This window comes from Gadus macrocephalus, chromosome 12 (genome assembly GCF_031168955.1).
Source record: "Gadus macrocephalus chromosome 12, ASM3116895v1".
NCBI classification, from domain to species: Eukaryota; Metazoa; Chordata; class Actinopteri; order Gadiformes; family Gadidae; genus Gadus; species Gadus macrocephalus.
In genome coordinates, this window is record NC_082393.1 from 5,387,155 (window position 1) to 5,411,941 (window position 24,787).

A 24,787-nucleotide genomic window follows, 5' to 3' on the forward strand; every position below is an offset into this window, starting at 1 on the left:
TTAGAAAGTGCAAGGTATTTAAGATTTAGCAGAAAGCTAAAGCAAACATAAAAGTATTCGGTCTTGTTTTAAAGGTGCTCAGAGTTGGATCAAGTCTTAAATCCTCTGGGAGTTTGTTCCAGCTATTTGTTGCATAGTAACTAAATCCTGCTTTCCCATGTTTCGTGTTTACTCTGGGGATAATTAACAGATTGGTCTCAGAGGATCTTAGTGGTCTAGAAGTCTTCTGTGGTAATGAATGCAGGTTTTATAAGAACATAACAAATTATTAATACATGCAGAGTAGGGAATCTCCCTACCATCACTACAATAGGGAACATAGTAGGATCCTCTACCTACAGGAGGGTGTGCTTGGGTGTGCATGCATGTGTGCGTATGCGAGAAAGTTGTAGAACTCTCGTTATAGTTCTCTGGTGCTCCTTGTTGACAGTCTAATATACTGTCCGCATGACTCAGAAAAAGAGATGTTGTCATTCTGTATGTTGCTTAAATTCTCCTAAATGGTTAGCGGTAAAGAAAAATCTGATATAGGCCTACTTCCACTAAATTAGCATCTAGACCACTAACATCATCTGAGACCAATCGGTTAATTATCCCAAGAGTAAACAGAAAACATGGTAAAGCAGGATTCAGATACTATGCAACAAATAGCTGGAATAATCTTCCTGAGGATTTAAGACTTGCCCCAACTCTGACCACTTTTAAAACAAGACTGAAGACTTTTATGTTTGCTATAGCTTTCTGCTAAAACTTAAATCCACTGCATTTTCTACAATCGATTTTCTAACTTTGCCTTCGTTTTTCTATTTTATTATTTCATTTTACTCTAATTTTCTTTTACTTCGCCTTTGTTTTCTTTAGTTATCAATTCTCTTTTATTATTAATTGTATTGTATTTCAAGCACTTTGACTCTGCTTCGTGTATGAAAAGTGCTACATAAATAAAGTTGCCTTGCCTTGCATAAAGAAAGTCAAAAAGTGTATTTGAATTGAATTTGAAATATTAGAGGTATGATAATATTGTGTTCAAAATACGCCTCTACTATCAATCGAACGGTAATGCCTTTTTAAGTATATTTAAAAAAACAACAACACTCAAAATGCTTGAATGCGACGAAAAAAGTAAAAAATCCAGTTACATACTAAAAGAGTGACTTTTGAAAAAGGTCAGGTTAACCTAACCTGTTCTAATGTAAGTGTTGTCATGGCTTGGGACAACCTATCATTGGGCAAATAAAGACCAGGGGTTCTTGTTTATATTGCGAAATCCGCCCCAAAATATTTTCCTTTTAAAGGCACCTCCCGACCACATCGTTCACCATTCCAGCCGTCATGAAGGTACTGGTCGTGCTAGCTCTGTCGCTGGTCCTTGTGGGTAGGTTGACAAAATGTTACTAAACACAATTACCTATTGAGTTGATGGATTTTTATAAATCGATTTTTCAGAAAGCAAGAGTATTCTATAATTTCTTCATTCATATTTTAAGATGTTTTTTTGCTTTGTTGCAGTAAATATTAATAGAGTTGTTTTTGAATGGGTTGTTCCGTTGACATTGCAAGTAATGTCAAAGCAGTGGGTTCATTCAAATTTTGGAATAATAGGAATTTGTTTTGTTATAGTTATATTGCAAATATAACTCTTGATTTTTGTGATAATTATAGCTGGGTGTTTAATAATGTTTTTTCATAATCATTTCTCATCCCCTTCGCCATATTTTAAATTTTCTGGCACAAATGTCCTTGTACCATTGGTTTTCTTTGCTAAACATTTTTTCTTTGTATTTTGCAGCTGGCCTAGAGCTCAACTACGGTAAGATGAGTCAATCACACAGGCACATTCAACATAAAAATGTTAAATATATTATTTTGTAGTATTATTAGTTTTATTTCCTGGAAATGCGCCTGAAAAAGTGAGGTTGTCTTATATTTGGGGTACATCTTTTAAATGTCAATAGACATTCACAACTTTGTGGTCATAACACCTTTAATTTAACCAACTCAATACGGTATCTGCAAACATATTGCTACTAGCTTCTTGGATGTGAAAACATGAACAAATAACAACATGAGTTGTTATATATATCAAATCAAAAAAATCACAATAAATTGACACATTGACGCACAAATCAGCCTGACACACAATTTACTGTATGCTGATGGCTGTTACTCCTGCTTCCAGCCCCAGAGTTTGCTGTAGGAAAGATCTACACGTACAACTATGAAGCAGTTATCCTGGGAGGTCTGCCTGAAGCTGGTCTTGCCAGGGCTGGTGTCAAACTGAGCAGCAAGGTCATCATCAGTGCTGAGGCTCCTAACACCTTCTTACTCAAGGTAAATACTTTAGCATTGTTAATATATAGTGCATAGTAACATAGAAATATACTGAGAATAGTATTAGCAGGAATAAGATTAAAGAATGATAATATTAATAAATATTAACTAAAATAGAAATTAGTGAATGTTAAGTTACTAACTTAAGTAATATTCAATTGTCTTTGCAGCTTGTCGACCCACAGCTCTATGAGTACAGTGGAATCTGGCCCACCGACCCCTTTGTTCCAGCAACCAAGCTTACCTCAGCCCTGGCAGCTCAGCTACTGACGCCCATCAAGTTCCAGTATGCTAATGGGGTTGTGGGTGCAATCTTTGCACCTGTCGGTGTCTCTACCACAGTGCTGAATGTCTTCAGGGGAATCCTGAATCTCCTTCAGCTGAACATCAAGAAAACCCAGAATGTCTACGAGCTGCAAGAGGTTAGAGATTGTTGCATGTATTATACATTTATTTTCTTTATTTTTTCCTTTGATGACTTCATCCATTAAGTGCTTCGGTATTTCAGTGCCACAACTTTGTCATTGATTTGTGATCGTTAGGCTGGAACTCAGGGTGTCTGCAGGACCCACTATGTCATCAGCGAGGACGTGAAGACTGAACGTCTTCATCTGACCAAGACCAAGGATCTGAAACACTGTCAGGATTTAATCTACAAGGACATCGGCTTGGCCTACACCGAGAAATGTGTTCAGTGTCAAGCTGTAAGTTTCCTTGATTTTCTTTGAACCCTCTCACCTTACAACTCACACACGGGTGTCATAATTGTCTTGTGTCTTGCCTCAACAGCAGGGTATGGCCCTGAAGGGAGCCATTGCAGTCAATTACATCTTGAAGCCAGCAGCCACTGGTGCTCTGCTCTTGGAGGCAACTGCCACTGAACTCATCCAGTTCTCCCCCATTAACATCCTGAATGGGGCTGCCCAGATGGAGGCCAAGTATGTATGAATGATCTTTGAAACAGAAGGTTGACTTGATATCAATACTTGTGTCACACCTGTACCAAAAGACCAGAGATTGATGTTGTTGTGTTCTTTTCCGCAGGCAACTTTTAACCTATGTTGGTATTTCAAAGACTCCAGTTCTACCCATTGCTGCAGCTTATATTCCCCGTGGATCCCTGCAGTATGAGTTTGCCACTGAGCTTCTCCAGACTCCCATCCAGCTCCTGAGAATCACCAACGCAGAGGCACAGGTGCATAGCTGGCATAGAAAAACCACACCCAACCAACACAACAATGCTCACAGAATAACCGTGGTCACATTGGATGTCTTGACAGATTGTTGAAGTGCTGAACCACTTGGTGACTTACAACGTGGCCAAGGTCCATGAAGATGCTCCTCTCAAGTTTGTTGAGCTCCTCCAGCTCCTGCGCGTGGTCAGCTACGAAAGGATCGATGTCCTCTGGTCTCAGTACAAGGTCAAGCCAGCTTACAGGTTGGTTGATAATGATATTTTAGCCTGATATCATCATGAATTTCTGCTTCCTTTTCCATAATTGAGTCTGAAGTTTCTTCCTTCAGAGCAGAATCCATAAAAAATAACGTAAAGGCAGATTTCAAACCTCTTCGTGAATTGAGCTTCCGTATTACACTATGGTCACATGGATTACATCAGTATAGACCTGCTTGCAAGAAGCTGATTGGCTCAGGAAAAAATCATGCTAGCGCAACCAACAACAGACCCTGAATCACCGAAAACTTTTTTAAAAGTGTGTTAGGACTCAGAGGCTGGAACCAGGCAAATTGTTTCTATCCATGAATCATCAAAACTGCTTCATGAACACCAAAGAAAATGCAGTACCAACATCCAAAAAGGTCTACGAGTAATGTTGAACATTGTGTTTTGAAGGCATTGGTTCCTGAACGCTGTCCCTGCCATTGGAACTCATGTGTCTCTGAAGTTCATCAAGGAGAAGTTCCTCATCGATGACATCAGTGTCGTTGAGGCAGCTCAGGCTCTGATTGGCTCCATCCACATGGTGACAGCTGACCTGGAGTCCATCAAGTTGGTCGAGGTAGGTCAGCCTGCCAAATGGTCCCTGTGTTTGTTTGTTTTTACATTTTGGAAATGAAGAAACCTCAATGATACATTATTTTGATCACTCCACAGGCCATGATTGCCCACCACAAAATCCAGGCCAATGCTGTTCTTCGTGAAGTTGTTATGTTAGGCTTCGGAACCTTGGTTAACAAATACTGCGTCGCAACGCCACTCTGCCCAGTTGACTTGGTGAAGGTACATGTTTTTTCCTTCTATTTGTGGGCTACATTAAGAGCAATGAAAGCCCTTCAAATCCCATCTCACCTTTCTTATGTCTCTAACAGCCCATCCACGACCTGCTCATCCAGTCTGTTGCCAACGCTGACATTAACGGAGCTATTATCGCTCTCAAAGTTCTGGGTAATGCTGGCCACCCTGCCAGTCTTAAGCCAATCATGAAGCTACTGCCTGGAATCTCCACTGCTGCTGCTGCCCTGCCTCTAAATATTCACATCGAGGCCATCCTTGCCCTGAGGAACATCGCAAAGAAAGAGCCCAAGCTGGTAGGACTTTGGGACTTTTGTGCTTTGAACGCACTATTCTGCTTGTTTGGTTCTAACCCTTCCCCTCTGTTCATTAGATCCAGAATTTGGCTGTTCAGGTCTTTATGGACAAGGCTCTTAAGGCTGAAATCCGTATGGCTGCTGCCCTAGTGCTGTTTGAGACCAGACTCCCCATGGGTCTGGTGACCGCCATCGCTGACGCAACCCTGAAGGAAAGCAATCTGCAGGTTGCAAGCTTTGTCTACTCTTACATGAAGTCCATGACCAAGAACACCGCTCCTGATTACGCATCAGTGTAAGATGCAACACCTATACTGATGATTCATCTATTCTCTATTTTGGGCTGATATAAATGAAACTTAACAGCGGCTGATGTTGTTCTTCTAGTGCCACAGCATGTGCCGTTGCCATGAGGATGCTGAGCCCCAAATTCGACCGGCTGAGCCTTCGCTTCAGCAGGGCTCTCTACTTGGATGCCTACCATAGTGAGTTGATAATTATGACAAGGGTTTTCGTTTAGACATGTCATCTTGATCACACTGGCAGCTTGACATGTGTCCTGTTATGTCTGTAGACCCCATGATGGTTGGTGCTGCTGCCAGTGCTTTCTATATCAATGATGCTGCCACTGTGATGCCCAAGGCTGTTGTGGCCAAGGCCCGTACCTACTTCGCTGGAGCTTATGCTGATGTTCTTGAGGTCAGATTAATTTATAAAATTTGATGCATAATATAAAAGCAACAAATATCTAACTCTAGCCTGAACCTTCTGCATAACTTAACATTGGTAATGAAAGAACAACTATGTTCTGAATATGTTCATTAAAAAATGATTACATTTTGATTGTATTTTATTTCAGCTTGGCGTCAGAACCGAGGGAATCCAGGAAGCCCTCTTGAAGTTGCCCCAGGCTCCTGTGGACGCTGATAGGATCACAAAGATTAAGCACTTCATCCGGGCAGTAGGTTTCTGCCATCACTTCAACAGCAGACTATGAGTTCCACACACATGTCAAGCACCACGCTTGAGTTGACAATGATCTCTTTTCTTCAGATTTCCAACTGGAGGGCCACCGCTGTGAACCAGCCACTGGCCTCCGTTTACGTGAAGTTCTTTGGACAGGAAATTGGTTTCGCCAGCATTGACAAAGCCATCATTGATCAGCTTATCCAGGTAATGTGTAAAGTTACAAACTATTCTTAAGTAAATCAATGAACACATTAAACCAGAAGCACCGTTTTGATCAAGGCTTGTTTCCCATACAGGTCGCCACCGGACCTAGCGTTGCCACTTATGGAAGAAAGGCCCTGGAGGCCCTTCTCTCCGGTATCTCCTTCCACTATGCCAAACCCATGCTGGTTGCTGAGGTGCGTCGCATCATGCCGTCCAACACCGGTCTGCCCATAGAGCTCAGCTTCTACACCGCTGCTGTGGCGGGTGCCACTGTTGAGTGTAAGCTCCAGAAACTAAACCTAACGCAAGCAAAATATAGTATTGCAAATTTGACCTCCTTTTTCACTGACAAGGTTCTCTGAATTACAGTCGCGACCACCGTGTCTCCTCCTCTACCTCTGAACTTTGCTGCTGCTCAGCTGCTTAAGTCCGACATTGAGATCAGAACCGCGGTTACTCCAAGGTGCGACAAAAAAATGACCAAAAAAAGAAACATTGGTTTCATTGCATGCATGATCATATGATGAATTTCATTTATTAATTATGAAAATAGTCATTACTGTTATTTCATCCATGTTTCATCCCTTTCTGACCTTCAGTGTTTCCATGCATACTTATGCTGTCATGGGCGTGAACACCGCCTTGATCCAGGCTGCCATCATGTCAATCGCCAAAATTCACACAATTGTTCCTGCAAAGGTGGAAGCAAGAATTGACTTTATCAAGGGCAACTTCAAGATTCAAGCTTTGCCTGTCCAGGGTTTAAATAAGATCACAGCTGCAACGTATGTCATTTTTCTCTCTGCCGATCATTTACATAATAATTTCGATAGTTATAAAAAAAATGCCTAATGTTCTCTCTTCTCTTGCAGTGTGGAGACCGTTGCCGTTGCCAGAAATGTTGAAGATCTTGCAGCTGCAAAGTTTACACCAATGATTCCATTAAAGTCCAACACACTGTCACGTGAAACATTTACTTCTAAGATCGCTTCCAGGTTGGCTTCTTTGACATCCTCTCTGGGTAATGGAATGGTGAGTTAGGGACCTACTCTTTGGAAAACACAAACAAATGCAATATTTACAGTTTCATAGTTTTAGAAACATTGTCTGAATATCATTTTGTATTGCTTTGTTTTCACAGTCCAAATCATCAGAAATCATTCCTGTTGATTTAGCTGAGAACCTCATCAGGAAGATCAACCTCAATGCTGCCTTTGCAAAGAAAATGTGCGGTGAACTTAAGACATTCGGAATCAAGGTATGCGCCGAGATTGAATCCCGGAACGCCGCCGCCATCAAGGACTGCCCACTATATGCCGTTGTTGGAAAACATGCCCTCATTCTCGAGATTTCACCAGGCAAGTACAAATATTTGAATGATTACAATTATAAGACATTGGATTGCATATAAATATTTAAGTCAAATAACTTTTATCAACCATTTGCCTCCAGCCGCTGGACCTGTGATTGAGAAGATCGAAGTTGAGATTCAAGTCGGCGAGAAGGCTGTGGAGAAGATCATCAAGGTGATCCACAGGAGCCAGGAGGAAGAAACCGTCGAGGAGAGGAACGTCTTGCTGAAACTCAAGAAGATCCTGGTTCCCGGTCTGAAGAACGCCACCAGAGCTTCCTCTTCCTCCAGCAGCTCGAGTTCCCTCAAATCCAGCTCAAGCAGCAGTTCTAGCAGCCCCTCCTCCTCCTCCTCCTCCTCCTCCTCCTCCAGCGCCCGCGTGTCGAAGGTGATGCTTGTTTTTGGTCTCAATTCCTGGGCTTGAAAAAAACATCAACATCAACGTATGAAATAGATCTTTTTTTTAAAGTAAAAGTTTGTTAAATGTCTTCTTGTTTCGTTTCATTTCAGCAACAGTCATTCGAGATGAAGTTTTCCAAGACTCACATCCACCAGGTGTGTTATTTGTCATTTCTCGTTGAAGAAATATAATTATGCCAGTAGTTATGCATATTGGTCGTTGCGTTATGTATTTCACTCCCCTATTATCTTTTATGTTTTTCAGCATTCCGTTTCCGCAGCCAGAACATCAAGCAGAAGTAGCGCTGCCAGCTTCGAGGCCATCTACAACAAGGTGCAGTCATCAGAAAGAATCAATGCATGTGATGGGTCACATTGAACACTCAATGATTGCTGGTGCTAAGCCTATGCTTCTGTATGAATCCTCAGGCCAAGTACCTTGCGAACGCCATCAATCCCACTGTGACAATCCTTGTCCGTGCTCTGAGAGCTGACCACAAGGCCCAGGGATACCAGGCCACAGCCTACTGGGACAAGCCGGCTTCCAGAGTCCAGCTGATCCTCGCTAACCTGGTGGAGGAAAACCACTGGAGGATCTGCTCTGACGCTGTCCTGCTCAGCTATGAGAAAATCATGGTAAAACCTTCTTCAGCAACAACCCCGAACTCCAGGAACAGTCATCATAATTTTCTGTGTTTTGTATGCTTGAAATTAATATTCATCATTTTCCATTAGGCCAAGGTTGCCTGGGGAATTGATTGCAAGGAATTTGAGACCAAGATCATTGCTGAAACTGGACTTGTTGGTAAAAGCTCTGCGATGCGCCTGAAGTTCACCTGGGACAAGCTTCCAACTTCCGCGAAGCGCTATGCCAAGATGTAAATTCACAAATCATACAAACTTAATCACATAATTTGGCACTGACTGAATAGCTGAATGTATAATGTATGATTTTCTTCCTGATTAAGGCTGTCAGACTACCTCGGAAATGCTGCACAGCTGGCAGGTGTGGAAATGTCAAAGGCCAAGAATTCTCTGAAACAATTGAAACTGACTTTGACTTTGACATCTGACAAAACCCTGAATGTTGTGCTGAAGACACCAAAGGTAGGGTTCTCTTAAATATAGTAGTTTGAAGAAATATAAAGAATATAATTGTTATGCTATTCCTTTAATTCCTGGTGATCAATATCAAAACATTGATGTTGCTGTACAGAGGACCTTCTACAAACTGGCCGTGATGCTTCCTGTCTACATCCCTGTTGGAAATACGGCTGATGAGTTGGTGGCCTATCAGAACAGTCTATCTGATAAGATTATATATGTGCTCACCAAAGCAAATGCAGGTCCGCCTCGATACTTACTTTCCATGTTATTTACTTTCTTCAAAATAATGAAAACAAAATCCACCTTCTTTGATTAATCTGTCTCATTCTGCAATAGCTAAGTGCACCATCATCAATGACAAGGTGACCACATTCAACCAGCGCATCTTCAAGAACCAGATGCCTGAGTCTTGCTCTCAAGTTTTGGCACAGGACTGCACCGAAGATCTGAAATTCATTGTTCTGCTAAAGAAGGATCCGTTATCCAACGACAAACAAATCAATGTGAATATTGCTGACATGTGAGTAAATCCCTTCAGGGAGTTCATTGGACGTATACTTCATTTTTGACCCGTGTATCATCGACACATGTATCTATCAAGACCCCTCACTATTTATTTTCCCCATCAGTGAGGTTGACCTTATTCCCCTGCACAACGACATCATCGTGAAGATCAATGGAGTCATATTGCCCACTGCCAACCTGCCGTACCAGCACCCTACAAGTACATAAGTAACACTTTGAACTGGAACTACAGTCCAACACTTGATAAACTGATTATAGTGTACAAATGAGTTATACCTGTGAATATTGCAGACAAAATCCAGATCAAGAACCTGGGAGAGGGCATTGCTCTCCATGCGCCAAGCCATGGTCTTCAAGAGGTGTATTTAGACGCCAACACATTGAAGGTATGAAGAAAAATACTATGCAATTCACCATTTTCCTCTGCTATATGACACAAAGGAGGTTCCTTATCAGTGGATCATTCTGTTCACAGGTCAAGGTGGCCGACTGGATGAAGGGACAGACCTGCGGACTCTGTGGAAAGGCTGACGGAGAGGTCAGAGAGGAGTACCAGACCCCCAACGGGCGTCTCGCCACAAACTCAGTCAGCTACGCTCAATCCTGGGTGATCCCTGCCGAGAGCTGCCGCGACCTCTCAAGTAAGACCGGTGGATGATATGGCCAAGGCTTGGTTGACTTTATCAGCTTGGTGGACAGCTACAAAATGTGTTTTAGCTTCAAACTGGGTTTTGATGTTAATCATTCGGTTGACTACAAAATGCATATCATAACTTTGGATTTACTTTTTCTTCTCCTTCAGAATGTTACATGGAGCTTGAATCTGTGAAGCTGGAGAAGCAAATGATCCTCCATGGAGAAGAGTCCAAATGCTTCTCCGTTGAGCCTGTGTTGCGCTGCCTGTCTGGTTGCACCCCACTGAAGACCATCCCTGTCACCGTTGGTTTCCACTGTCTGCCTGCCGGTAAGTCAAAACCCCTTAAAGACAACGGCGCTTCGTTGTGGGGGAGGGGGGAGTCAGGATAGTCTATTGGTTCGGGTGTTTGACTCCCCAGTCTGAAGGCGCTGGGTTCGAACCCCAATGTTCCACAGACTACTTGTAGGCATTCCTAGAGCCCGATTCCTAACGCCTTTCCATTCCCTTTCTAAATAACATCTGATATTCACTGGAGGTTGCTTTCAATGTAAGGGTCTGCTAAATGATCGAATAATGTTGTCTTAACTGCTTTGTTCTCCAATTTCCCTGTAGATTCGAACATGAGTTTGACCAGCCTGAACAACATCTATGAGAAGAGCGAGGACCTGAAAGAGGCCACCGAAGCCCACCTGGCCTGTCGCTGCTCAGCACAGTGCGCTTAAGGAAACATTACACACTATATAAATTCCCTATTTTATTGTAGATAAAGTAGTATGGAAGATTAGTTGATATTCCCTTCCATACTGCATGTATTAGCCATTTGTTATGTTCTCATTAAAAAAATTCATCACCATGGCAGACTTTGGACATGAATTAATTTGCAAATGTTTGCGCACATCTTTGGAAAATGATTCTTTTCCGGGAACTAGTTCTTTCAGTTCAGTTCACTACTTCAGGAAAAGCAGAGCAGACCCGGCTTCCCTCTACATCAACGGTGACTGTGTAGAGAGAGTCCACACCTTCCGCTTCCTGGGCACCTTGATCTCTGCTGGCCTCTCCTGGACTGCCAACACGGCGGCGGTCGTCAAGAAGGCTCAGCAGCGGCTTCACTTCCTCAGGGTGCTCAGGAGGAACAACGTGGGAGAGAAGCTGCTGGTGACCTTCTACCGCTCCACCATCGAGAGTCTTCTGACGTTCTGTATCTCAGCATAATTTAAGCAATTTCTAGGCTCTACCCCCGTGAAAATCGACAAGATACACGATATATTATAACTAAACGCCCCACCAATATTTTTACCACTTGCTTACTCTCTATATGTCATTCATGGTTTTATATTTATAATTTATTTTTTTACTTTACATTTAATTCTTCATTATTCAGGCATTACAGAACTTTCATGGTCATAAATAAAAAATACGAACTGCAGTTTAATTTCTTTGTTTGTTCTTGAATTGACATAGAATGGAGCAAAGACTCCTGGGATTGGGAAATGCGTTTATCCAATAGCAGATGGAGGTCAATTATTTTTCGGAAATGTAGGGGGATATATGAGTGGCCCCACGTCGAATGGTATGGCCCAAGATACGTCAGACAGAGAAAGCGCGCAATTTCGACGGTACAAGAGCTATAGAGAGAGATCTCCTCCGGTCCTTCGCTTTGCAGATGAGGCGTTTTCATTTGGGGTTTTGACTCTTCCCACTCCTTTTTCCATAGCTTTTTAGCACCTCTGCACTTCTTGGCTATGTGCCCCTTTTTCTGGCAGTTATGGCAAGCGGCATCTTTAAAACCACAGTCATTAGCAAGATGCGCTCCCCCACACCGGTAACACTCAACCGACGTCATCGGCTTGCCTCTCCCGCTCTCTCTAAACAGACGATGAACGGCGATCTGTGGCACACTGGCGTTAGCTGCTTGAATGTCTCTAGAGTTGATAGCTGCCGTTTCCATTGCATGAGCAATCTCCAGCGCCTTCTTGAAAGTTAGCGTGACTTCACCTAGCAATCGGCGCTGAATGCTGTCATTGTTGATACCACAGACTAACCTGTCCCGTAGCATGTCGTCAAGCACCGGTCCAAACTCACAATATTCCGACAGTTGTCTCAGGTCCTCCACGAATGCAGCAACTGAAACTCCCGCTTTGTGTGAATGCGTGGGGAACCTGAAGCGCTGAACAATCCCTAACAGCTTGGGGTTGTGATGCTCTTGCACCAGCGTCACCAACTCTTTGAATGTTAAGTCGCCTGGCTTCCGTGGTGATGCTAAGTTGCGTATCAACTTGTACGTCTTGGCACCGCACACACTGAGGAGAATCAATCTTTGCCTTTCCTCCTCCTCAATGCCATTCGCCAGCATAAAGTGCTCAAGTCTCTCGACATATTCAATCCAGTCACCATCCCGCTCGACGAATTCACTGAGCGTGCTGACCGTAGCAGTAGCCATGCTTTAAGCTAAAACTACACAGAACTTCTTCTCCGACACTAACTACACATTACGCAGTTATCAATGTTTTAATCCTCGTTGCCAAAAGTGTGGTAATCCGAGGGCAATAATGCACGCACACGTTGAACTCAGTTAGGGTCTTTACTGAAAACCATCTCACGGCATAACAGCCAAAGTATAGAACGATACATTCCAGTGCAGGGCGAACTGTAGAGCTCCCCGGTGGCATACACAGGTATAGGCACTAAGGTTCTGGGGTGCCGGATATAAATGAGTGCAACACTAATTCAGTCTATAACAAAGGTTAATGAGTCCTTTATTTAACTGCTAATTATGGATTTTGCAATTATTAACAGTTAATGAGTAGGCCTACTATATGTTATCAAGGTTGATAAAATGTGAAATAAAAAAAGACAGGCTACTGTAAATACTATGTTATGGCGGTGAAGCACAAAAACACACTTTAAGGCAGCTCTTTTTAAAAATATAAATGTTTTTAATCAACATTTAAAAAAACGGACTAGACAAATCCGAGTCTGGCTTCTCCATGGCCTCAGGGGATGGTTGAGAATTCTTCTGGCTGGTCTTTCTTGTTACTGTATAAAGAAACACTAAGAACATCGACCACAATAGACAGTTAGCAGACAGGTTCCAATAAGCATTAAGCCGTTTAGACATGGACAAATGTAGCACGCCAAAGCCGAAGGAAGTAATGTAAGCCAAAAAAGTTTGCTAGCAAACAGATAGGGGGTCATCCCTATGTTCCCCAGGTCCAATGTTCCCCGGGTGCAAAGGGTTAGGGTCAGGTTTAGGGTTATGGTTAGTGTTAGGGTTAGGGTGAGGGTTAATCCTAAACCTAACCCTAACCATAACCAATAGGAGGAGAGCCATTCTAACCAATCACAGGCGAAAAAGGTGGTACCTGCCCCTACCATCCTACGAAAAAAAGATTTGCTCACAGGGTCCTACGTTCCCCGGTCAAATACAAAGCGGGGAACATAGGACATGGGGAACATAGGACCCGGGGAACATAGGTATGCTCCCACAGATAGCTAGCTACCGTTACTATAGCATTACCTTCTTAAACGTACCAGAGAGTCATCCTCCAGTTCTGACCTCTTCCTCTTATCCATGTTTTCTGTGCTTGTTCCAGTCTTTCCTCATAGTTGTTGGTCTGGGTTGCTCGTGATGACGATTCTGACATGTTCTCCAATCACTTCACCAAGCATATGCGTCAAGCCATCATCCACTTGCATAAACAGAACTTCCAGTTTAAAATTACCTTAAAAATAAAACCCTTTATAGGATATGATATGAGGCACAAAACAGATCACGCTCACACAACATGTGGGGACTTACTTATTAACCTTAAAAAGCAGGTTGTTCCCGCTTTAGATCCCGTACCTGCAAAATGCACAATTAGCAGTTTAATAAAGGATTTATTAACCTCAATAGGCATAGAAAATGCTTAGTAAAGGTTTACCAATGACATAATAGGTTAGTAAGACTCAATAAATAGGCCTACATCTGTCAAACAGAATACCTTAATTGCATTCAAGGCCACTGAGCCTAACATGTTTGTATTTCAATATAAGAAATTAAAACATAGGCCCCATGATGAAGTTAGGCTAATATTGTTGAATTGTACACAAGGACGTGGCACGTGGCTGACAACTATTTAGGCACATTTGCAACCCATTTAATGTGCAAGCCTGTTGTAAAATGTCATTGAGTCCGGCCTTGTGTACTCTTTAATGTCATGGCCACCTGAAATATGTGTTATCTAAGGGCAAAGATAAGACCGTCAAGCACAGATATTGGTTTCATTTGATCCAGGCGGTTGGTTAATACCAGCTCTCATCTTCAGCTTCTCACTCACGCAAATTGCGGTCGTTCTAGTTAGCCCTTAATCAGTGTTGCCAGATTTGATTGCCAACTCCAGCCCAACTGCAGTCTTAAAACCAATCAACCCAATACCCGCCCAAAACGTATATTGCCAGAAAAAAGATTATTCATATTCTTTTGCAATTGCAAATACGTCTTCATGGTCTACTGTAAACTTTTCCAAAGCCTGGGTCGGGAGATTTTATTTGGGTTTGAAGGTAAATCACCGGGGAGCCCCTTACATACTCTTTTATTTAAGAATTGTTTCTGCATTGCACCGAGCAACGAATTGATTGTTGACTGTTCTAAATTATTGATCGATTGACTGTTTGCTAATGTAGCAGGATAGAGGTGCTATCCATGTTAGTCACGGTTAAGTACCACTAGTGGCCGTCATGATGTGGGCGGTATAAAAGCAGCCATCCTCCACCTGCCTCTTTCTTTTTGCGCTCCTGTCACTTGCGCGTCACTTCCGGGCCAAAAGGTAGTCTGGTCCGATAGGGCGACTATTTGTTGCTGCTTCAGGGTTTTCGTGCGAGCTATGGTGTAAGTTCTTGTAAGCAAGTTATTTTAAGTATTCTTTCGTGGCAATGTAGTTGATGCTGTCTGATGGCTAACGCTAGTGTGTTCTCAGGTAAACGCTGATGACGGCCGGAGTCCTCTCTCACTCCCTCCTCCTGTGTGAACGCGAGTGTGTGTGTGTGTGTGTGTGTATGCCAGTGTTTGGTCGTAAACAGGTATGTGTTAGCATAGCAAACAACTGTAGCATTTCTGTTTTATGTAGCCACACTAACATCATGTTTGGTCGTAAACAGGACCAACTGCAATCAGCTCATTGGGGTCGCTGCTGCTTTGCCAGGCTGATCTTGCCTTCCCACGCTACTCTGCTTTGCCAGGCTGATCTTGCCTTCCCACGCTACTCTGCTTTGCCAGGCTGATCTTGCCTTCCCACGCTACTCTGCTTTGCCAGGCTGATCTTGCCTTCCCACGCTACTCTGCTTTGCCAGGCTGATCTTGCCTTCCCACGCTACTCTGCATTGCTGGCTGATCTTGCCTTCCCACGCTACTCTGCTTTGCCAGGCTGATCTTGCCTTCCCACGCTACTCTGCTTTGCCAGGCTGATCTTGCCTTCCCACGCTACTCTGCATTGCTGGCTGATATTGCCTTTCCACGCTACTCCGCTTCACTGCTGCTTCCGCCGCGTTGTTTACTTCACGTGCTTTGCTCCGGCTGGCACCTCGTGCCTACTGCCGCCTGTCGCTGCGGCGCACCCCCCCCCCCCCCCCCCGAGTAGTTCTACCAAGGGTGCTCATCCAGTGTGCCTTTTAACCGGGGTTTCCCCCCATCCGTGTGTGCATGAGTGTTGATGTGTGTTCTAATTATTTGAATGATTTGTTTTCTTTTGTTTTGATTACTTATCTAGTTCTGCGTTTATCAACTATTTTGTGTGTATTGTTTTTCTTTTGGTTTGATTACTGATTTAGTTCTGCGTTTATCTCAACTATTTTGTGTGTATTGTTTGTTTTCTTTTGATTTGATTACTTATTTAGTTTTGCGTTTATCTCAACTATTTTGTGTGTATTGTTTGTTTTCGTTTGGTTGCATGGTGAAGATTTTGCATTGAAAAGGAAAGAAGTTATTTAATAAATTGTATTTTTCTATAACATTTGAACTACGTCTCATGCCTTCTAAACGAGTGGACTTACCTGTGTGCTTTGCACTTTACATAAATTCCCTGAGGTGAAATTCCCAGGGTGGCGTTGTCGGTTCCTTTTTCTTATTTCTTAGTTAGATCTTTTAGTTTATTTTCCTTTCGCCCACCACCTTGCCACACTTGGCGTTGTCGGCAGGATCACTTTTTTTTCGAACGGCTGAGACGTGTGTTCCTTTGTATACATATTTGTTTGATTTTCTTTTTATTTTATTTTTTGTGTTGCTCGCTGTATTTGGTGCGATCTAAATTTTGTTTTTGTGCGTGCAGATTGGGGCGATCAGAGACAAAGCAGCAGTGGCCCCTCGTGGATCTTCGTGAGGGAGTTCTCCCTCACTATAGGTTTGACTTTCGTGGTGCTTTTGCATCATCGTAGCTACTAGTAGTGTAGTGAGTTTGTAGTAATCATGGAGGAGGAAACTCAGGAACTTAGAGAGCTGATTGCACAGTTAAAAGCAGATAATGAGCGGTTGCGACAGGGACAGGCTGGCTCAAGTGCTCTACCGTCTACCTCTTCAGCAGTACCTGCTGCCTCTCCTACTTCTGTTCCCTCTGTAGCAGAGAGACTAATTTTTGTGCCTAGAGATAGGAAGTGTACCATCTTTAGGGGAAGGACAGGCGTAGGATTGAGTGAGTGGGTGGAGGAGGTGCAGGCGAGTGTGAGGGCTCGACATCTGTCCCGGTCTGACCAGGCGTTTTTTTTGTTCGACCACCTAGAGGGAGAGGCCAAGGAGGAGAAAGTATCGCTCTGCCTCTGAGAGAGAGGACCCCGCTAGAATACTTGCCATTTTAGACGAGCTGTATGGGTGCTCAGAGTCGTATGTTGCAGTGCAGCAAGCTTTCTTTTCCAGAGGTCAACAAGAAGGAGAAACGCTTCAGGAGTTCTCCCTCGCGTTGATGAGCCTCATGGGGAAAGTGAAGCGGTGCGCCCCCGCTGACATGCCACACGCCGGGGCCCTTCTGAGAGATCAGTTTGTTGAGCACATCTTGAATAGTTCCTTGCGACGCGAGTTGAAGCAGTTGGTGCGTCGCCAACCTGATAGCACCTTGCTTGAGGTGAGGGGCGATTCGATGGGAGCGTGAGGGTTTGCCTGGTGGTGTGAGAGGTCGCAGCCACTCGGTCCCCTTAGTGTATGGTGTCCAGTATGGTGTTCATGGTGCCCCCCAGGCTATTGCCCCACCTACCGCGGTGTCTGAGATGAGCGAGATGAGGGAGATGTTGAAGCGTCAACAAGAGCAGCTTGATCAGCTTGTGGGAAGCATTGCTCAGCTACAAAACTCCAACCAGTACCGTCGTCCACCACGGCCTGGGCCTCTAATATGCAGGCGTTGTAACCAGCCGGGACACTATGCAAATGAGTGTGATGGCGAGCGCGTTCCCTCTCGTTCACAGTTTCCCTCACGACCCCCCTTGAATGCTGATCGACAATCTCGCCCTCATTCCATGTCGGAAAAAAAACTAGTGCCCATCGAACTGCAGAGCCACAGTTCGGGTGGGGCCGCCACTGGCTCTCAAGCTGTTTCACATAACATGGATGCGTCTGGATTGATTTCGTCTTGCCCCCATTTGGATGTCGATATGGGCGGCATGAAGGTCCCTTGTCTGGTGGACACCGGCTCCATGGTGTCTACCATTTCTGAGAGCTTCTTTCGCCAACATCTTGAACCTTGGGGCCAGGAGCGCCTCCGTTCTTGTCATTGGTTGGAGCTCAGAGCTGCCAACGGTCTGACTATTCCTTACCTCGGATATTTGGAACTTGACGTGAAACTTTGTGGCAAATTGATGCCGCAATGCGGTGTTTTGGTGGTTAGGGACCCGCCTGGTGGCATGCCTTCTCGAGTGCCTGGTATCCTGGGGATGAACGTGATTCGTAAGTGCTACCAGGACCTTTTTGGCCAACATGGTGTAGCGTTGTTCTCCCAGGTCTGCATCTCTGAAGCCCCCAAGCCAGTTGTGCAGGCACTGCAACAGTGTCATCATGCAAGTGGCCTATCTCCCTCAGACACTCCAGGGGCGGTGAAGGTCAGGGGTAAGAGGAGCTGGCAGATTCCGGGTGGTGTTATGAGAATGGTGGCCGCCACATGTTCTGAGCAGTACTCAGGTTCTACGGTACTTTTTGAGCCTTTGGATGCTGGTTTGCCTGCGGGGTTGCTGGCTTCCCCTTCTTTAGTTTGCGTTATAAGGGGTACAGTCTATATACCTGTTATTAATGTTGGCTGCAACGATGTTATGTTGTACCCCCGCACTGTTGTTGGCACACTGGACTTCGTGAACGTGGTCAGCCTTCCTGCAGGAGTCACCGAGGTGCCATCAAATGTGGCCACTGTGTCTTCCCAGACAGCTTCACCCAGTGTGCAGCAACAGGTGGACGATGTGGATGTGTCGCCATTGTCGGTTGGTGAACAGGGTCAGGTGAGGTCACTACTTGGACATTACGCTTCAGTTTTCTCCACCAGTGACACCGATCTGGGTTGTACTAACCTCATCTCCCACGACATTCCTTTGATTGATGATACTCCAGTGGCGCAGCGTTATAGGCGCATTCCACCCTCAGAGTATGAGGTGGTGAAGGAACACATCAATCAACTGCTCTCATCTCAAGTAATTCGGGAGAGTAGCAGCCCCTACGCGTCCCCGATTGTGTTGGTACGGAAAAGGGGTGGCAAACTACGCATGTGCGTTGATTACCGGCAGCTTAATCGTAAGACCCGCAGAGACGCCTTCCCTCTACCACGCATAGAAGAGTCTTTGGACGCATTGTCCGGTGCTTGCTGGTTTTCAACCCTGGACTTGACCAGTGGCTATCACCAGGTGCCAGTCACTGAGACAGACCGGCCAAAGACCGCGTTTTGTACACCTTTCGGTTTATTTGAGTGGAACAGAATGCCTTTTGGGCTCTGTAATGCGCCCAGCACTTTCCAAAGGTTGATGCAACGCATCTTTGGTGACCAGCAGTGTCAGTCTTTATTGTTATATCTTGATGATATTGTTGTGTTCTCCTCCACTATTGAACAGCATCTGGAGCGACTCAAAGTGGTGCTGGAGCGGCTTCAATGCGAGGGGCTTAAAGCCAAGCTCAGCAAGTGCTCGTTCTTTCGTAAAGAGGTGCACTATTTGGGCCATGTGATATCGGCTGATGGTGTCTCCACAGATCCGGCCAAGATTGAAGTGGTTAATTGGCCGTTTCCCGCTACTGCCTCGGAGCTTCGTTCTTTCCTTGGTTTCGCCAGTTATTACCGGCGGTTTGTGGAGGGATTCGCTAAACTGGCAGCTCCTCTGCATAGGGCTGTGGCTGAGTGTGGTGGCACCAAGAAGCCTGACCAGCGGTTTTCCAGGTGTTGGACTGAAGAGTGTAACAAGAACTTTGAAACACTGAAAGCGAAGCTCACCACTGCGCCCGTGTTGGCTTATGCAGACTTCACCCTTCCATTCATTCTGGAGGTCGATGCAAGCTATGGTGGCTTGGGCGCAGTCCTCTCTCAGACTCAGGCGGGCAAGGTGAGGCCGATAGCCTATGCTAGCAGGGGCCTGCGACCTACAGAGAGGAACATGGCGAACTATAGCTCTATGAAACTCGAGTTCTTGGCCCTTAAGTGGGCCATGACAGAAGTTCAGAGAGTACTTGTTGGGAAATAGATGTGTTGTGTATACTGATAACAACCCCCTCAGTCATTTGTCTTCTGCTAAACTGGCTGCTACTGAGCAGAGGTGGGCAGCCCAGCTAGCCTCTTTCGATTTCGAGATCAAGTATCGATCAGGGAAGAGCAACACCAATGCCGATGCTCTCTCTCGTCAGCACCCATCTGGTCCCCAGGATGTAGAGGCGATGCTTCCAGGGACAGCCATACCGAAGGCTTTGCAGCAAGCGTTGGGTTTGGGAAAGGCAGAGGCCACCCAAGCTACCATCACAGCCATGCCACAGCTTACTCCGCCTGAACTTCGTCTCGCTCAACAGACTGACCCTGTGATACAGGAACTGTTGGTGTTTTGGAGGAGGAAGCAGCGTCCTAGTAGTGAGGAGCGGGCACAGCTCTCCCAAGCTACGCTAGTGTTGCTGCGGCAGTGGGATCGCCTGCTTGAGAGGGATGATGTCCTGTACCGAAAAGTGTTCCGACCTGATGGTGCTGAAGCCATGTACCAGCTGTTGTTACCCAATGTACTGAGAGACGAGGTCCTGACCCAAGTGCACCAAGAGCATGGTCACCAGGGGGTGGAGCGAACACTGGCGCTTCTCCGGTCTCGATGCTACTGGCCTGCTATGTCCTCCGATGTAGCCCGTTGGTGTCAGCAATGTGAGAGGTGTCAAGTGGCCAAGGATGTTCACCCAAGGGTGCACGGAGTCATGGGACATCTCTTGGCTTCCCGCCCCAACGAAATCCTTGCCATCGACTACACTACTCTAGAGCCGGCCCAGAATGGTCTAGAGAGCGTTTTGGTCCTTACTGATGTTTTTAGTAAGTACACCATGGCTATCCCTACTCGGGACCAGCGCGCAACCACTGTAGCAAGGGTTTTGGTGTCAGAGTGGTTTTATAAGTTTGGTGTCCCCGCTCGTTTGCATTCTGACCAGGGCCGTAACTTCGAAAGCTCGCTCATTCAACAATTGTGTAACTTGTATGGTATCGTAAAATCACGTACTACCCCGTACCACCCCGAAGGAAATGGTCAATGCGAGCGGTTTAACCGGACACTCCACAACCTGCTGCGTACTCTGCCAGTGTCTCGTAAAAGGGATTGGCATACGTGTCTTCCTCACGTCCTTTATTGTTACAACACGACTCCCCACCAATCAACGGGAGAATCTCCCTTTGCCTTGATGTTCGGGCAGGAACCAAGGCTACCACTCGATTTCTTGTTGGGTAGGGTCGAGAGCCCGGTCGGGGGGTCCATCCATGAGTGGGTGCAAGAGCATCAAGCCCGCTTGGAGGTGGCCTTTGAAGGCGCAAGGGAGCGCTTGAAACATGCTGCCGCTCGGCGAAGACGAGTCCATGATCAGCATGTAATAGATTTGCCTTTGCAGGAAGGGCAGTTGGTGTACTTGCGCGACTTCAGGGCCAGGGGGCCCCAGAAGACCCGAGATCGGTGGAGCTCGATGAAGTATCGAGTGTTGAGGATGCCTAGAGAGGGTGGCTCAGTGTATACTATTGCGCCAGTAGACGATGAGACAAAGGGCAGACAGGTCCACCGCACTATGCTGAAGGCGGTCGTAGGGGTGGACTCACCTCGTCCTGCCTCTTCCCACAACTCGTCACCCAGGGACGAACCATCTCCAGAAGAGGAGCCTCCATTTGAGTATGATTTGTTAGTCCTTGACCAACGACCTTTTGTGGCAAATTCTGCCATACCATCCGCCGGACCAATTATGTCCCAAGGGCCTTCATCAATTCCAAACCCGGGGGCATCCTCATGTTCTCCTTTGGTCACTTGCCCTGATTCCAGCAACATGGGTCCACGCCGGACCCCACGTCAAACGGCTGGTCAGCACCCGAATGTGCATCGTCTTCCGCGGCCTGCTGGAGAGGTGCAAGTGGCCAACCCTTCTGCTTCTGTGTCCAACTCAGTGTCTGCCTTGTTTAGACCCTGGAGTTAGCTTGTTGTGTTGATCGTCGGGACGACGATCCAAGAAGGTGGGGTAGAATGTAGCAGGATAGAGGTGCTATCCATGTTAGTCACGGTTAAGTACCACTAGTGGCCGTCATGATGTGGGCGGTATAAAAGCAGCCATCCTCCACCTGCCTCTTTCTTTTTGCGCTCCTGTCACTTGCGCGTCACTTCCGGGCCAAAAGGTAGTCTGGTCCGATAGGGCGACTATTTGTTGCTGCTTCAGGGTTTTCGTGCGAGCTATGGTGTAAGTTCTTGTAAGCAAGTTATTTTAAGTATTCTTTCGTGGCAATGTAGTTGATGCTGTCTGATGGCTAACGCTAGTGTGTTCTCAGGTAAACGCTGATGACGGCCGGAGTCCTCTCTCACTCCCTCCTCCTGTGTGAACGCGAGTGTGTGTGTGTGTGTGTGTGTGTGTGTATGCCAGTGTTTGGTCGTAAACAGGTATGTGTTAGCATAGCAAACAACTGTAGCATTTCTGTTTTATGTAGCCACACTAACATCATGTTTGGTCGTAAACAGGACCAACTGCAATCAGCTCATTGGGGTCGCTGCTGCTTTGCCAGGCTGATCTTGCCTTCCCACGCTACTCTGCTTTGCCAGGCTGATCTTGCCTTCCCACGCTACTCTGCTTTGCCAGGCTGATCTTGCCTTCCCACGCTACTCTGCTTTGCCAGGCTGATCTTGCCTTCCCACGCTACTCTGCTTTGCCAGGCTGATCTTGCCTTCCCACGCTACTCTGCATTGCTGGCTGATATTGCCTTTCCACGCTACTCCGCTTCACTGCTGCTTCCGCCGCGTTGTTTACTTCACGTGCTTTGCTCCGGCTGGCACCTCGTGCCTACTGCCGCCTGTCGCTGCGGCGCACCCCCCCCCCCCCCCGAGTAGTTCTACCAAGGGTGCTCATCCAGTGTGCCTTTTAACCGGGGTTTCCCCCCATCCGTGTGTGCATGAGTGTTGATGTGTGTTCTAATTATTTGAATGATTTGTTTTCTTTTGTTTTGATTACTTATCTAGTTCTGCGTTTATCAACTATTTTGTGTGTATTGTTTTTCTTTTGGTTTGATTACTGATTTAGTTCTGCGTTTATCTCAACTATTTTGTGTGTATTGTTTGTTTTCTTTTGATTTGATTACTTATTTAGTTTTGCGTTTATCTCAACTATTTTGTGTGTATTGTTTGTTTTCGTTTGGTTGCATGGTGAAGATTTTGCATTGAAAAGGAAAGAAGTTATTTAATAAATTGTATTTTTCTATAACATTTGAACTACGTCTCATGCCTTCTAAACGAGTGGACTTACCTGTGTGCTTTGCACTTTACATAAATTCCCTGAGGTGAAATTCCCAGGGTGGCGTTGTCGGTTCCTTTTTCTTATTTCTTAGTTAGATCTTTTAGTTTATTTTCCTTTCGCCCACCACCTTGCCACACTAACAATAAAAAATAACTTGTTTTCAAGGTTAAATGTTAACCCTAACCCTTAGAAACGTCTTAATAAAAGCACAGGTTAAAAGATACTGGCGTCCTATGATCATATTTATGAAAAGTGGTTTTTTTTCGGGAAAAGGGAAATTCTGTTTTGACATTTTGTTTCTCTAAATGCCATTGGAGAGTAGGCCTACATGTGAGAATAGTGTCTATTAGATAAGCACACCCCCCATATATATATTTTATTTTATTGTGTGAAGTCCTTATTTTTGCCATCCTTAGTTTAACGGTCATTCTTCTTGTTATTTGTTTAATCTTAAAGTTGACATTGTGCTCCACTTATCTTACACAGGCATATAATGTAATGCACAAAGTACCTCATTTCTGCCACAGGGTGACCTATTTGACCTATTGGTGCACTTTCTGTCCGGTGAAATCTACACATGTTGTTGAGCAGTGGTGAGACATGGCGGACAGAACGTGCCGTTAAACAAATTTGTATGGATTTATATTACTGCCTTATTTATCCCTTTATATCCTATGGTAATATAGTATGGGCTAGTACATACAAAACCAGTCTAAATTCGATTTTTCTGTTACAGAAAAAAATTGTTAGATCTGTAACCAACTCCAGTTGGGACGCTCATAGTGCTCCATTATTTCGGAATCTGGAGTTGCTAAGCATATATGATGTGAATACTCTTCAGATCGGCACTTTTGTTTTCCAGTTTTTCAATAATTTACTTCCTTCTTCTTTTAACAGTTTTTTTATAACCAGGTCACAGATCCATAGTCATCAGACCAGATCTGTAGATCTCCTTCACCGGCAATTTTTCAGAACATATCTGGGGCAGTTTTCTATTAGGGACAGAGGTCCAGTCGTTTGGAACAGTTTTCCAGCTACTCTACGTAAACACTCATCTTTAGCTACTTTCAAAAAATATCTTAAAATGTACCTAATTTTAAAAGCCTATGATAATATGATAAACTGAATGTATGCTGTATTGTCTTTTTGCTTGTTAGTTATATCTTTACTTTCCTTTTTTACTTTTACTCAAATGTATTCTCATTTTTGTAAAATGACTTTGTAGTTGTTTTATCTCTATAATTTTACTTTTCTTTGTCTTTTCTTTTCTTTTACTTTATTTTCTTTACCTTATTGTATTTTAATGTCAGGTGGACATCCTTAATAAGCCCTTCGGGGTTTATTTTGTCCCACCCGTGCATCTATGTATGTCTATGCAAATCTTCTTGCCTTTTTTAATCTTGTTTATTTGCACAAATAAAAACTAAACTAAACTAAACTAATGTGTCGCGATGTCTATATGTCTATGTTTACAGGTAAGCAAGCAATACAAGAGTAATTAATGTACATAAGAATGAGCTTGGCACAGATACAGATATGTGGGGAAGAGTTGGCTGGTTACCTCTGCCGTGAATGTTGTTTACAGAACCCAGTACAAGAAACTATTCTTTAAGTCACTCTTGAGTTTAATTACTCAAGTGTGCTACATACACAAGTTCTGACCCAAGGACATTTCACTAACAGCCTGGGACATTAAATGGGTTGCCAAAGTCATTGAATCGTTTCCAGTTGTGAGCCACCTGCCACGTCCTTGGCAGGTGTGCGTCCGTGTACAATTGAGAAAGTAATT

At 44.8% G+C, this 24,787-nt stretch overlaps 1 protein-coding gene and 1 long non-coding RNA gene across 2 annotated transcripts; both read left to right on the plus strand.

Annotated features, from left to right (window-relative positions):
* The first annotated feature begins 1,307 nt into the window (after positions 1–1,307).
* Positions 1,308–10,934, plus strand: LOC132469173 (vitellogenin-2-like). Its single transcript, XM_060067109.1, has 34 exons — positions 1,308–1,375; positions 1,790–1,810; positions 2,180–2,331; positions 2,502–2,753; positions 2,874–3,035; positions 3,121–3,269; positions 3,376–3,526; positions 3,612–3,769; positions 4,184–4,349; positions 4,445–4,570; positions 4,660–4,878; positions 4,956–5,173; positions 5,266–5,363; positions 5,453–5,577; positions 5,738–5,839; positions 5,932–6,051; positions 6,144–6,330; positions 6,421–6,514; positions 6,651–6,836; positions 6,924–7,083; positions 7,193–7,409; positions 7,504–7,790; positions 7,913–7,957; positions 8,067–8,135; positions 8,231–8,437; positions 8,537–8,679; positions 8,770–8,908; positions 9,018–9,147; positions 9,245–9,428; positions 9,538–9,632; positions 9,725–9,819; positions 9,909–10,074; positions 10,236–10,397; positions 10,683–10,934. Exons 1-34 carry the CDS (start codon positions 1,333–1,335, stop codon positions 10,790–10,792), a joined length of 4,938 nt encoding a protein of 1,645 aa, XP_059923092.1. The 5' UTR covers positions 1,308–1,332; the 3' UTR covers positions 10,793–10,934.
* Positions 10,935–14,740: 3,806 nt separating this feature from the next.
* Positions 14,741–15,297, plus strand: LOC132468498 (uncharacterized). Its single transcript, XR_009528234.1, has 3 exons — positions 14,741–14,940; positions 15,029–15,131; positions 15,210–15,297. It is a non-coding gene; the product is annotated as an uncharacterized LOC132468498 (long non-coding RNA).
* Positions 15,298–24,787: the final 9,490 nt, after the last annotated feature.

Excerpts from the sequence above, each read along its gene's own strand:
- LOC132469173 (XM_060067109.1), top strand. The coding sequence starts at position 1,333 with ATGAAGGTACTGGTCGTGCTAGCTCTGTCGCTGGTCCTTGTGG. Across the intron at positions 3,770-4,183 it reads AAGGTCAAGCCAGCTTACAG|GCATTGGTTCCTGAACGCTG; the intron begins GTTGGTTGATAA and ends TGTGTTTTGAAG. Across the intron at positions 10,398-10,682 it reads TTTCCACTGTCTGCCTGCCG|ATTCGAACATGAGTTTGACC; the intron begins GTAAGTCAAAAC and ends ATTTCCCTGTAG.